This window comes from Humulus lupulus, chromosome 2 (genome assembly GCF_963169125.1).
Source record: "Humulus lupulus chromosome 2, drHumLupu1.1, whole genome shotgun sequence".
Lineage (NCBI taxonomy): Eukaryota > Viridiplantae > Streptophyta > Magnoliopsida > Rosales > Cannabaceae > Humulus > Humulus lupulus.
Window position 1 is genome coordinate 71,096,709 of NC_084794.1, and position 13,888 is coordinate 71,110,596.

Sequence of the window (13,888 nt, forward strand, 5' to 3'; positions counted from 1 at the left end):
GGAGCTGAGGCAAGCGGATCGACTGGCAGCGGCTCGGCTTGGTGAATCAGAAGCCCACACGTGTTGGTTGCTGGTGGCAGGTTTTGTTTGGGCTGGGTTTGATTTGTATTAAAAAATGCCACTTTTTTGTATAATTTCTTCAATTATAATTCCTTCTTTCTTCTTTCACTTTCTTTGTGTCAAAATACATTTTATTTCCTGCAAATTAAACACAAATTAAATTAAAATTAATATTTTCAAATATAAAATATATTATAATAAATCCATGAAAATATTAATTAAAACTTAATTAGTTTTAAACTTTAAAACTAATAAAATAATATTTTTGAGCACTAATCAACAACTATTAGCAAATCCCTATTCTTAAGGGATTTGTTGTCATCAGATATCAAAATCCCAATTATTATGGGATATTATGTAATTAATGCATTTATTAGCATTTATTTAAAATTTGAATAATTGATTGTAACTTCCCGAAATACGGGGAAGATATTCTGTCAACCAGGCCTATAAATAGTCTGGGGAATTTCATTTGGATTCAGACACAAAATTGTACTGAGAATACACTTCCAAATTGCTCTGAAAAAGCTTTGAGAGAGTGTCAAAATCAATAATATTGACTCGTGGACTATGCAAATTTTAACTGATGAACCACGTAAAAGTTTTTGTGTTCTTCTATTCTTTCTGAAAATATTGTTTAGTGCTCTTCAAAATTAAGTTGACGAAAACGACGTCAACAATTATTAAATATCTAGTATTGTATTATATATTATTATAATAATGATATTTTATAAATTTTGAATTTATTTAATATAATTAATAAATATCTAGTTTTGTATTATAAACTATTATAATAATGATATTTTATAATATTTGAATCTATATTAATAGAATTAATAAATATCTAGTAATAATAATGATATTTTATAATATTTCAATTTATATTAATATAATTAATAAATATTTATTTTAAAAGTATATTTCATTAAATATTTAGAATATTGTGTTAAAGTTAACAAAAAAAAAATGTTAAAACCAATAATTTATGTTATCTACAAACTAGAGATATATCAAAAAAATTATATTCCTATAAAAAACTACATGTGGCAATGTTTTTTATATCTTAATTACAAAAATACTATTACTTATTTAATTTACATTTTTTAAATGTTTTAAATATTGTTAATACTTTGTCTTTTGTTCGATCGCTCTCCCTTTCTTTCTACCGTTTTTCTTGTTTTTTGTCTTTTTTTTGTGCGTTTCTTTCTTTCTCTCCCTTCTCCTTAATTTCAAAATAGTCGGTCGGGCTCAAGAGTGGTACCATTGCAACCTACTCTTCAAAGTGATCATATTGATATGTGGGAAGCATATGTTTTTTCACTGTCGCCAAAGAAGACGATCAAAATTAAAAAACAACATTTTAGTTTATTTTTATATTTTGTTAACCAAAAAGTAATTAAATTTTAAACTTAAACAAAATTTAATATACGAAAATTTGTATTCTTATTTTACGTTTAAAAGATACCATATGGTATTCTAAACAACTTTAAAGCTATTTTAGAAACATTTCAAGTAACTTTTTTAAAATAGATTCTTTAGGACATTGTTGGGTAACTTTTAAATAGAATATAAGAAGATTATTTTTGGTAACTCACTAAGTTTGTTGGATGCTTTAAATTTATGGCATACCCAAAAATTTAGTCATATATCAAAATGTAACCAATTGGTTTCTTAAATAATTTTAAAAGCTACAAAAATGTAGCTTTTAAAAGTAACTATACCGTATACTAAATAGTATCATTTTCTAATAAGCTATTCATGGTAATTTTGGAATTATAGTAGTAAATTTCTATACTATATGATAACTAATTAGTTTCTAAAATAGACTTGAAGGTAACGTAAAAAAATCTTAAATAATAAAACATGTAAATTACATGAGTGACTAAAAAAGTCTATTAAAAGTTTTCATTTAATAGTTACTGTGTAATATACTAAATTAATTTTTATTAATAAACTATATGGTAACTTATTATACTATATGATAACTCATTAGTTTTTTAAATAAGCTTGAAGGTTACCAAAATGTATTTTAAATAATAAGATATCATAATATAACATAAAAATAACTAATTGGAGGTGACCAAACGTTACTGAAATAATATTATCTAAAAATAAAGCTTTTAATAAAAAAAAAATGACTAATTGGTATCTTATCGATATCGTAAGCAACCAAAATATAACTTTTTACAACCCAAAAAAAATAAAAAATTTCGGGAAGCGGGATTTCCCAATTTTGTTTTCAAAATTCGGTATGCTATGCTGTCATGGCACTAGTATTTGTGTAAATAATTTAGTTGAATGTACTTTTGTAAATACATTGGATTCTAGGTATATAAATGTAAATTTCCCGACAAAATAATCCTGGGAAATTCACATATTTACCTAAGATTTAAAAAAATACTAAAAATATGAAAGATTTAAAAAAATACAAAAATACTGAGGAGCAAAATCGTAAATACAGAGTATTTGTTTTGTTAACAAAGTTTACAAATTTGTAACAATACAATTTTTCTGTAAACCAAAGTTTACAAATTTGTAACTAAAATTTACAAGTTTGTAATTATATGTTATAATTTTGTAAACAACATTTACAGACTAAATAGAAAATTGTGACGGACGACTACAGAACTGTTACAAATTTTTATCCGTATTTTTTAATTTTTGTAAAATTCCGTATTTTTCAACAAAATTTGAAATTTACAATGGTATGCGTAATTTTTCAAAAAAACGAAAATTGTTTGGGCCCAATTTGTCAATACGGGTGACACTTATTGGGCCCGTAAGTCAACGATGAAGTCGAACCCAGAAGGCAGCCCATGTTGAAGGGTATACGGCGGGTTAAAGCATCACCAGTCACCACCGCTCTTCCCTGCAGTCGCGCTGCGCGCCCTGTTTTTCTCTTATTCTCTGCCACTATTTTTTCAGGTATGCTCCCAACAAACCCAGTTTTTTTCTATAATCTTTCCACTTTCTAATTTATAATTTAACTTTTCAATATCTATTTATAATTAATTTCTGGTTCAGATTATATGTGTATGTGAGAGTGTTAAGCAATGGCAAGAGGCCATGCTTCGTCTCTGGTTTGCGTTTTTGCTTCTAAGAAAAACGTTTCTAGGATTAGGGTATTGCTGAGTAATCAATATCTCACTAGTCTCGCTCAACGTGACCGTTTGATAACTCAAAATTCTTCTCCGACTCCTCCTTTTAAAGTTCCGAACCGTTCATTTTTTACGGGTTTGATTGATAAAAATCGTCTTGGATTACTCTCCCAAAGAGATAGTTTTCTGGGTAGTGATGCTTTTGATATGAAGCCCTTTTCTTCGGTTGTGGATGACGAGGACGAAGATTTGAATGGTGAAAGTGAAAGTAATACGGCGTTCGTTGATTCAGTCTCTGAGTTTGATGCGGACGTGGGGCAAAGTATTGACCTTGAGCATGAACTTGGGGGCAATGTGAATGCTTATGATTCGGTCATTTCCAACGAAGAAGAAGATGATGATGACGATGATGATGAGTTTGATGAGAATTGTGATTCGACAATTGTTGAGTTGGATAATGGTAAGGGTTATGTTCATGTTCAGTATCGTGACGCTGTCGAATTGTATCGAGAGCTTCGCAATGCTGAAAAGGGTGCGAAGCAGAGACGGTCTGACTGGGATACTCTCAGAGAAATATTTAGTTTGTTGGGAAAGTCAGGTTGGGCATCTGATCAAGCTCTTGCCATTTACATTGGCAAAGCTTTTTTCCCTACTGCTGTGCAAAAGTTTAGGAACTTTTTCTTTAAGAAATGTTCAGCTGATGTTGCCAAGTATTTGGTGACTCTGGGCCCATCAGATGCTGCTGTTAAGTTCCTGTTCCCAATATTTATTGAGTTTTGCTTAGAAGAATTTCCTGCTGAGATCAAGCAGTTTCAGAGTATGATTCAGGCGGCTGATCTCACTAAGCCACACACATGGTTCCCGTTTGCGCGAGCTATGAGACGTAAGATCATATATCACGTTGGTCCAACCAACAGTGGTAAAACTTATAATGCCTTGCAGCAATTTATGGAGGCAAAGAAAGGTATTTATTGCAGTCCTCTCAGATTATTGGCTATGGAAGTTTTTGACAAGGTGAATGCGCTTGGGGTGTATTGTAGTCTTCTTACTGGTCAAGAAAAGAAGCATGTTCCATTTTCAAATCACATTGCTTGTACTGTGGAAATGGTGTCGACAGATGAATTGTATGATGTTGCTGTTATTGATGAAATCCAGATGATAGCAGACCCACATAGAGGTTATGCATGGACACGTGCATTGCTTGGACTGAAAGCTGATGAGATACATTTGTGTGGAGATCCAAGTGTTCTGAATATTGTTCGCAAGGTCTGTTCTGAAACTGGGGATGAGTTGTGTGAGCAGCAATACGAGAGATTTAAACCATTGGTTGTTGAAGCAAAGACACTCCTAGGTGATCTTAGAAATGTTCGGTCTGGAGATTGTGTGGTTGCATTTTCTAGAAGAGAGATATTTGAGGTTAAATTGGCTATTGAGAAGCACACTGATCACAGATGTTGTGTAATATATGGTGCTTTGCCACCAGAAACTCGCAGGCAGCAAGCAAATTTGTTTAATGATCAAGATAATGAATTTGATATCCTTGTTGCAAGTGATGCAGTGGGAATGGGTTTGAATCTTAATATCAGGAGGGTTGTATTCTATACCCTCTCAAAATTCAATGGTGATAAGGTTGTTCCAGTTCCAGCTTCCCAGGTGAAGCAGATTGCTGGAAGAGCTGGTCGGAGGGGAAGCCGCTATCCTGATGGACTTTCGACCACATTGCATTTAAGTGATCTAGATTACTTGATTGAGTGTCTGAAGCAACCTTTTGATGATGTTAAGAAACTGGGTCTCTTTCCTTTCTTTGAGCAGGTAGAGCTGTTTGCAGGGAAACTCCATAATTCTTCATTCTGCCAGCTCCTTGAAAAATTCGGTGAGAATTGCCGTCTTGATGGATCATATTTCTTGTGTCGACATGATCATATCAAAAAGGTTGCAAATATGTTGGAGAAGGTCCCTGCGTTATCTCTTGAGGATCGATTCAATTTTTGTTTTGCCCCTGTTAACATTAGGGACCCGAAGGCTATGTTTCATCTTCTGAAGTTTGCTTCCTCATACGGTCAGAGTATTCCAGTCAATATTTATATGGGCATGCCAAAGGGTTCTGCTAGCAATGACAAAGAGCTCTTGGATCTTGAGACCAAGCATCAAGTTTTGTCTATGTATCTGTGGTTGGCACAACACTTCAAGGGAGATAATTTTCCGTATGTGAAGAAAGTTGAGGCAATGGCGACAGATATTGCTGACTTATTGGGGAAGTCTCTTGTTAAAGCTAATTGGAAACCTGAGGCAAGAAATGCAGGGAAACCAAGGCCCCAACAGAAGGCAGATGGTTATGAGAGGCCATTGTCACTTATTAAACAATTTGATCAGTAAGTTTTACTTATGAAAAGAATTTATTACTTGCTTCCAACAGGAGGCAGTTTATGGTTTTCTCAAATAGAATTTGGCAAATATTATGCTTGATTAGCATGCAAGTGTAGATTTTTTTTTAAACTCTGTTATTACAAGAACGTTCTTCTTTTCTGTTGATAATCATGTGTCTAATCTGGTTGATTCTCTAGTTTAGCCTTGTATTTCACATACAATATGACGATATGTCTGAACTTTTCGGCTTGCTAGCTATTTTACTTTCAGTTGTTTTATTCGATAGAGATAGGACATACTCGTACCTTTACTAAAATGCTTTTTAAAAACATTTTGGCAGAGAAAAGAACCACATAATGGGATAGAGGATGGAAAGTTATAAATGTAGATAATATTATGAAATAATTTTTATTACTCTGTTTGCTTCTTATGTCTTCACTTAATCCAAATACAATTATTATTATTATTTTTCGTCTTTGAATCTTGGGCGTTAATAGTTTTTGCGGTCGTGCAGGGAAAGACATGAAAAGTTCATACAACACAAGCAGTCAGAGAAAGTAGTTGCTTAGCTTGGGGCCGGTAATTTACAAGACATCTGTTTGTTTGACACCTCATCTTCTAATCTGCTGTGTTACTTGTTTGACAACTCTTTCCAACGTTAGATCAGAGTCCTGCTAAGTTTTGTGGATTAAAAAAAATGCGGTGATACAAATTTATCTTTGATCTGCAGGTGCTAATTATTTGTAGCTGACTGATTCAACGTTCACAACCATCGAGGCTTAGCTAGTCAAGCTTAGTCTATGGGTGCTTCTTCCATTTCACGGAGACAGCTTTACCCTTTAAATTAAGTTAACCACACTATATTTTCAATTACTTATTGTATTTTAGATTGCGTGAGGATAGACTAGCTTGTAAAGTGAAATTTTTGTAGTCGAAATCTTAGATAGAGCGTAATAACATGTATTATCAAGAACAGTAGGGTGCTAAAGTATTTTTTCATCAGCAGGTTGTGCTAGCTGAATGCAAGTCAATGTTCATTAGACAAGATAAACACAATTTTGATTCGAAAGTACTAAAGAAAAGATTTTATTTATTAAGACCATAGACAAACGATTATGGTTGAAGAGGGTTGATTTGGTATTTAAAGAATATCTATGGTCTCATTACCGGGTTTGCATCTCTTCGTTATGCTTGCAGTGTTAGCATCAACACGTTTTTTTGCGAGAAAATAATTTTAGAACAGATGTAACAAACATTGAAAGAAAAAAAAGTACGGTGCGTTGTAAACGCAATATGAAACGTTACTTCTTGCGTTTCTGAACTCCGTATGTGTGCTATATATGATAACAGGTCTCTCCTTGGTGTTTCCTAAACCTTTGAAATAGAAGGGTATGAACTATGACGTATGAAGGACCCTTCTGGTCAGTTACACTATAGTAATACCATCACATGGATGATACAAAAACCATACTAAACGAATTAGATTCGAAGACAATAAGCTTGATGAGATATCAACAAAAGCATCAAGCAACGAGTATCAGCAATAGTTATCTGTTAACCTTTTTTTTTCCCTCTTTCCATTTTTTTCTTGGGTGCAATTTACAGTTTACGCGCACCACTTTCTATCTTTACCTTTCTTTTTCTACTCTTTTTTGGTAATATATTTTTTACCTTTCTCCGCTTCTTCGCGGAAAGAAGTACTTAAATTCATCAGTTACCAGCTGCAAATGTATTCTTCTTGGGCGGACTTCAAAGCAAAGGAAAGATTAGCGTTAGGGAGATAAATTAAAACAAGAATAACCTGTAAGAAAATATGATTGATTTTTCTGTAAGGTTTGGAATTAGAAAGACCTTTCTTACCTTCTTCGTATGTGATTAGGATTGAAAGGTGGGAACTCTTCATCACGAGAGATGCATCCACGTACGATTTGACTAAGGTCAATACATGGAAGTAAATTGATGTTCTGTACTTCTACATCGCACACAACACATTTGTGTGAAAAATTACGAGCAGCCAGTGAAGCCTTGATTTTACAGTCAGAGCACCACAACAAGTGTCGGCAGGGAATATTGGCCCATAACACCTTATGCTGGTTACAGGCAAAACACTTTCCTTCCTTGATACTTGCCTTATAACTCTGCATCGACAAAATATTGGTTAACTTAAATGAAACGAACAAGTGCTCTAACTGCAACAACAAATGATTCTTTACTTAAAACACTCACGCTGAAGAAATCAAATTCTCGAAGAAAGTAGACTGATTGGTTGTTCCTTCTTCTGGAAAGGGCCTCCAAAACCTGATGTCGTGGATGGCTGAGATTTCTTTGCTGAACAGCCTCTAAGCACTGTCCCATTTTATCATTCTGTAGCCAGGGACGAAAATGAAAGAGAGGATCTTCCTTCAGGAACTGAAGAAAACTAGCTGGTACATTAGGCGATATTCCCGTCTTTGGTGCACTCAATGCGGAGGAGAAGCTTTTGAATCCGGTACCAACATTTTCACTAGAACTTGATTTAGTGTCACCTCCATCATTTATTGACTCAGCACTAGATATAGTATGGGGTGTTGTAGGCAAATGGCAAACTTGCTGTTGAGGTCTGGTATACTTTGGTAAAAGAACCATGTGATTTGCGATTCCACGTCTGCCTATTGGTACAACCTTAACACAACAAAGGTCAGAGAAACACTTAATAAAGTCGCTGAGCTTAGAGTAACCGATAGAGGCGTGGTCCAAATCCAAGCCAAATTTATCCTTAAAATCTTTCTTCAGAGATGAGAGAGCGTATTCTCCTTCCCTTGGATGCTTTGATAGGTTTTCTATGAAGCTCGGGAGCCACTTCCTGAAAATCTTTAGCCAAGTAGGCATTTTTTGATTCTCTAGAGCTGTATATGAGTGTGCCTGAACTTCTTTGGAACATGTCGTGGTTTGTCCAGACATTAACTTATTAACCCAAGAACCTTGCTCAGGCAAATAATCATCCACAATCTTCTCACGGGATACCTGTGCTTGAGGTTGGCATTTGTCATTTTTCTCATGACTGTCTTGACGAGTCGAGACTTTCTGGGGTGCATTTTCTAAAAGCCATTTTGGGAGTACGCTTTTGATTTCGACTACCTTGTCTGATATGGTGACGTAATGTGCTTGAACAGCAGCTAGAACGGATTTCTCATCTCTGAAGGTTACAAAACCAAAGCCTCGGGATTGAATATGATTTCCTGTTTGCGTTACAAGAACTAAAGCATCTTCTACTGGCCCAAACTGTTCACCAAAGAACTTACGTAACAAATCTGTTCCCAAGAATGAACGCACAAAATTTATCTTCTCCAAATATAATGGCAATATATAAAAATCATTTGTTAACGAATAAATAGAAGTTTCAACAAGTTTCTTCACTTACTAGAGTTCACTTGAGGAGGAAGTCCTCCCACAAAGATTTTCTTTTTGAGTTCCGTTGCAGAAGGAGAACGGTTTTTCTGAGGTCCCTGCTTCAGTTGCCGATGCCCTTCTTCACTATGTGAATAAAAGCACTTTTCTCCTCTAATACATCCTTGAGGAGAAGAAAAATATTTACAACTCTCTGCTGCCGTGCTTGAACAAAATCTAGCATTCACAGGTCAGTATAATTTAATGAGACCATATTAATGGATATAAATATCCCAGGAACATAGAAGACCATTAGTAGCACCTTTCGTAGGGGGTCTCTCCATCTGTCATGCTTAGGAGTGTTCCTCCAGTGTCCAAGAAAAACTCATCATCTTGTAACAATGTTGTATGTTTCTGTTGCAAAGAGAGGTTACGATTTACTGCATGCAGATACCAGAGAAGTGAGATTACATTATTATAATCGCATTAAAAATATAAAATAAATAGAGTAAAATTCAACTTACTAAGACTGATATTGGTTGGATTTAGCATAAAACGCATATCTTGCGACTTTGCTAAATCTATTGGTCTTTGTCTACTGGTAACCATAAGTTGAATTGAAGAGCATATATAATGGTCCGTTCATGCATATGCATACAGCCGCAAGCAAAAAATAAAAGTAAGCATCAGAAGTGCATGGGCGATGGTCTTATTCTTAGAGACTACAAAGTAAAATGAACATAGTCGTTATGAGCAGGACGAAAAGGACTAAACATTGTTCCTACCGCAAATTCAGAACTTCACTGTTTGCTCCCCAGCGCAAAAGAATCTCTGCACAATCCATATGGTCATTCTTTACTGCAAAAAACAGTGGCGTTTCTTTCATCTCTGTCTTGTAGTTGATACCATCAGGATCTTCCAGTAGAAGGATCTGTCAGCTCAAAGTTAAAAAACTAATAAATTTCTAGAAAGAAACATATGCATATCTGTCAACTCAAAGAGAACACCAGACTAGATTGACGTGAGATTTTTTTCATACCTGAAGTGCCTGTGAGTTACCATTACCAGCAGCCGTATGAAATGCAGTCAATCCTAATTTATTCTTTTGGCTCACTCTAGCGCCATGTTTAAGGAGAAGCGATAGAATGCTGAGGAAACAAGACAACATTAATTTGAGAAGAGCTGCTAATCCTGCATTAACATTTTTTTCCTCTTCCAAAAGTTTTCCTTTTGTATGTGTTTGAATGTATGTGTGTGTGTGTGTGTGTGTGTGTGTGTGTGTGCGTGAGAGAGAGAGAGAGAGAGAGAGAGAAAGAAAGACTTTATCTCCTCTGGACAGGGAACCCTCGAAGCTTTAACGGACCAATGAAGAGCAGAGTATCCTTCCGCATCGACATCATTTATATCTAAGCATGTCTTAAGAAGTAGCATAATGACAGCTTCGTCTCCAGCCTAACCAAATAAAAATAAAACTCAAGCCGTAGATCACTATACACAGCATAATAACAACAATATATCACGCATGGGTTCTTTCGGTGCAGTTGCACAGTACTATGAATTGAGAATCAGACACCTCTAGGTCTCGCACCTAAATTATTTTCTTATAATCCTAATTTGCCAAAACTCATTATTCCCTGGTTACAATGTTGTTTCAAAGATATAAAATCGAGTCCAATTCAGCTATTTTGTAAAGCAGCTGATGTTGGAAATAAGAACTGTTTAACTAATTCAAATAACTCTAGGATCATATCATTAGGAATGTCACATGAACAATTTGCAATGCAAATGGGAGATTAATGGCCGATCAGGTGTGAGGAAGCAACTAGAAGATTTCCTAGTTCGCAAGAAAGCGCATTGAGAATGAAGAAATGATAACTATTATAAATAGGACACGAGAACACTGAAGAAAAACATATCTTACATATTAAAGGAGATAAGTGGCATAAATATAGTGTCTGTTTGGACGTGAATAGTGGAAGCCTGGAAGAAGATGACTTGGGAATTTAGTGAATAAATTTGGTTACGAAAAGATTTTCGGAAGACAAAACTCTACCAAGTAATTTTTATGTCAATATTTGTTCTATTCATAAGCACAGATGTTTCTCTCATTTTTCTCGTAGCAAACGTAACAAGAGAAGAGAAGTTTTTCTTTCCTCCCCACTTTACTTTCTTAGGATATAGCTTCTCGTCTTCTCCTCTCCCTCATCCATCCTATCAAAACCTAGCCTTAGTCTATGGCAAATATTCTTAGATAGATCCCCACTTCTATTTTCTATGATCTTTCATGTCAAAGAAAGTACAAATTATACTTTGTTTTATTTATTTAAGAACAAATGGGCCCCATATTTGAATCCTGGTTAATTATTTTATAATTAAAACTTTCACGTAAAATATAATAGTAATAATAACTAAAGACCCAATACGTCTTCTTTTCGAGAATGTTAGCAAGCAGTAGTGGTTGGATTTGAAAAGGGGATGGGACCATTCTAAAATATTTCTATCAATCATTATCCAGGTGAAAGTGATGAGGTTTTGGATATTTTCAAAACAAAGAACCTAAAAGAAGAGAGGATATGCTATTAACAACAAATATTATTTAAACCAAATTATACTAATACATAAATAAATCTTGTAGTGTTCTAACCTGGACGGCCTGGACTAGTGGTGACGGTGTTTTCGGCTTCTTCTCCGTACAACGGCTTTGAGCAATAACTCCAAAGAGCTGAAGCAACTCTATTTCAGAAAGCAGAAGCTTTCTTTTCTGAGAGTCCTCGCTCTCTTTGACTGACGATGTTGCGCGGCCCAAGGACAAAGCCTCTCTTATCACGCATTCGTATATAGTCATCTTCTCCTTGGAACCTGAATCAGTATCCCGAAACTCTAAGATCGATTCATTAATCTTCTCAGCGGCCACAACGAGGATAGCAGCTAAAGCGACTACACGTCCCTCAACGGCCTTTGCACGCGCCACCTCTGCAGCGTCCTTCGTTTTTTCACAAATAAGTCTTATAGTATTCAAATCCTGTAAAATAAATAAATAAATAAAGTTACGAGTGATATCGACATGCACTTAGTGATGTTGCAATTTAATTGAAAGAAAAAGTAATTTTTTTCTTTGATTTATTTATTTTTCTTATTTTTTGCTCAAATATTAATTTTCCTAGTACTACAGCTTTCTCAGCAACCAAGCAGCCTTACGATCGCTTCAAAAATCTTTTCTATCACTCTTTTTTTCCCCTTTCAAGAATAACCTTTTCGCCAAGAAAGACGACCAAGTCCTCAATGGAGTAATCGTCAGGATTCCAAGTCACATCCATCCTGAAATCGCAAAGATGATAATGATATTTTTTTTTCAGTTTTCGAAAGGAAATGAGAGAGAGAGAGAACATTTTAAAAAATTATTCATAATAATAGTAATTAGTAAAAAGTTAAAACGTTACAGAAAAGAAAAGGCAAATATTCTATTATAGGAAGTTTTTCTGCAGCGTTCATCGGAAATTTACCTTGATGTATTTAAACGAAAACGACAAGAAATTTTACCTTGAGCTGGAAAGAGACAGCTCCAAAGCAAGCTGAGCACGACCGTCCCTGGTCCTGAGGTCCGTACGAGCACGTTTCTTAAGCAGTAATTCAACGCACCGCACGGCGTGCATTTCAGCCGCCGTGTGCAGCGGTGATTTGCCGGTTTCTTCGTCCACCTCGTTCACAAGAGGCACCGTTCCAAGCTCTCCGCAGAGCAACGCCGAGGCGCAGTCCGCCGAGTCGTATACGCAGCAGAGATGGAGAAGCTTCGACGCGAAGCTTCGGTCCAAAGGTTCCGAAGATAGCTCAAACACTCGTCTCGACTGAGTCGTCAGACCACCTTTATCGTCTTCGTAAATCGATTCGAATATGCTCGCTTGAGCCAGATTCATTTCCAAATCGACGCCCTTCGTGTTCAGAATATCATCGTCGCCGTCATCGTCCTGCAAGGAGATGACCTTTTGAGAAGTACTATACGTGGAAAATGTACCTTCCGGAAGCGAGTTCCGGAGCTCCGCGTTTCCGAGTCCATGAATTTTCTGCGACAAATTAGTAATCAGTAAGTTAAGTACGTACGTTTCCACACAGAAAAGAAAAAGTGGAAAATCGCCTTTAATTTAATTCTTTTTTTTTTCAAAACTGGAAAACTGCTTAAAAAGACAAGGACGATGATTAGATAAAGATTCTCGCATTTCGCATTGTGCATTGTGCATTTCAAAAATTTTGCGCAACATTTTCAGAAGAATCTCACTTGGAAAACGTCGGATTTTCCAAGAAAGCTCGAGAAAATCAGAAACTCAGTTCGAAATTCCGCTCAAAAACCCAAAGATCGACTCACTTTACGAGAAAACTCAAAGTTCCAGTAGAAAAACAAAATGAAGTTTTACTAAAAAGTAAAACAAATTCATCATATGATCAAGAAGAAGACTCGCACCAGATCCATCTTCAAACCCTAACCTTTCAGCTCCGATTGAACATTTTTTCGACCAGTAATGTACAACAGCACACTTTACGTCCCGATTCCATTTGCGTTTCACAAATAATCTTCGAGGCAGAAAGAAAATCTGACTTTTCGAGTTATTTCGAGCGAGCGATTATGGAGGAGTTTCATCATCATCATCAAGCCATGGAGATGCGAATTGAGACTATTTTTTCTCTCTTCTAGTTTTGTTATCTGATGAAACAGAAACTGGGCGAAAAGGAGAGGGAAAACCAGGATTATTTATAAGGGGCGGACTTCAAATTTTATAAGCTGGAATGAGATGTCTGATTTGAGGATTGGACTTAATTACCCCTACATGGATGAGGTTATTTGAAATGATAGGGAGAATCTGAAGAGGTTATTTCCGGACAATAAGAATATTCAGCTTTTTGTCGTGGCTACGTCCATGTCCAGCTTATACTGTAAAGCAAAAGGAGCAAACCCCTACTTGACACGTAGTAGTGAACGTTTTTTGTTATTTGAAAAGCGACTG

At 35.6% G+C, this 13,888-nt stretch overlaps 2 protein-coding genes across 2 annotated transcripts; one reads left to right on the forward strand and one right to left on the reverse strand.

Annotated features, from left to right (window-relative positions):
* Nucleotides 1-2,874: 2,874 nt before the first annotated feature.
* On the forward strand, nucleotides 2,875-6,618 carry LOC133818001 (DExH-box ATP-dependent RNA helicase DExH18, mitochondrial). The gene is made up of 4 exons (XM_062250675.1): nucleotides 2,875-2,985; nucleotides 3,085-5,530; nucleotides 6,040-6,104; nucleotides 6,256-6,618. Exons 2-3 carry the CDS (start codon nucleotides 3,114-3,116, stop codon nucleotides 6,092-6,094), a joined length of 2,472 nt encoding a protein of 823 aa, XP_062106659.1. The 5' UTR covers nucleotides 2,875-2,985; nucleotides 3,085-3,113; the 3' UTR covers nucleotides 6,095-6,104; nucleotides 6,256-6,618.
* Nucleotides 6,619-6,796: 178 nt separating this feature from the next.
* On the reverse strand, nucleotides 6,797-12,947 carry LOC133818003 (uncharacterized). Its single transcript, XM_062250679.1, has 12 exons — nucleotides 12,432-12,947; nucleotides 12,143-12,209; nucleotides 11,536-11,913; nucleotides 10,213-10,343; nucleotides 9,931-10,039; nucleotides 9,677-9,822; nucleotides 9,416-9,489; nucleotides 9,214-9,331; nucleotides 8,926-9,128; nucleotides 7,752-8,815; nucleotides 7,386-7,663; nucleotides 6,797-7,272 (listed from the first exon to the last, which is right to left on the reverse strand). The coding sequence occupies exons 1-12, from the start codon at nucleotides 12,803-12,805 to the stop codon at nucleotides 7,236-7,238; spliced, it is 2,979 nt and encodes a 992-aa protein (XP_062106663.1). The 5' UTR covers nucleotides 12,806-12,947; the 3' UTR covers nucleotides 6,797-7,235.
* Nucleotides 12,948-13,888: the final 941 nt, after the last annotated feature.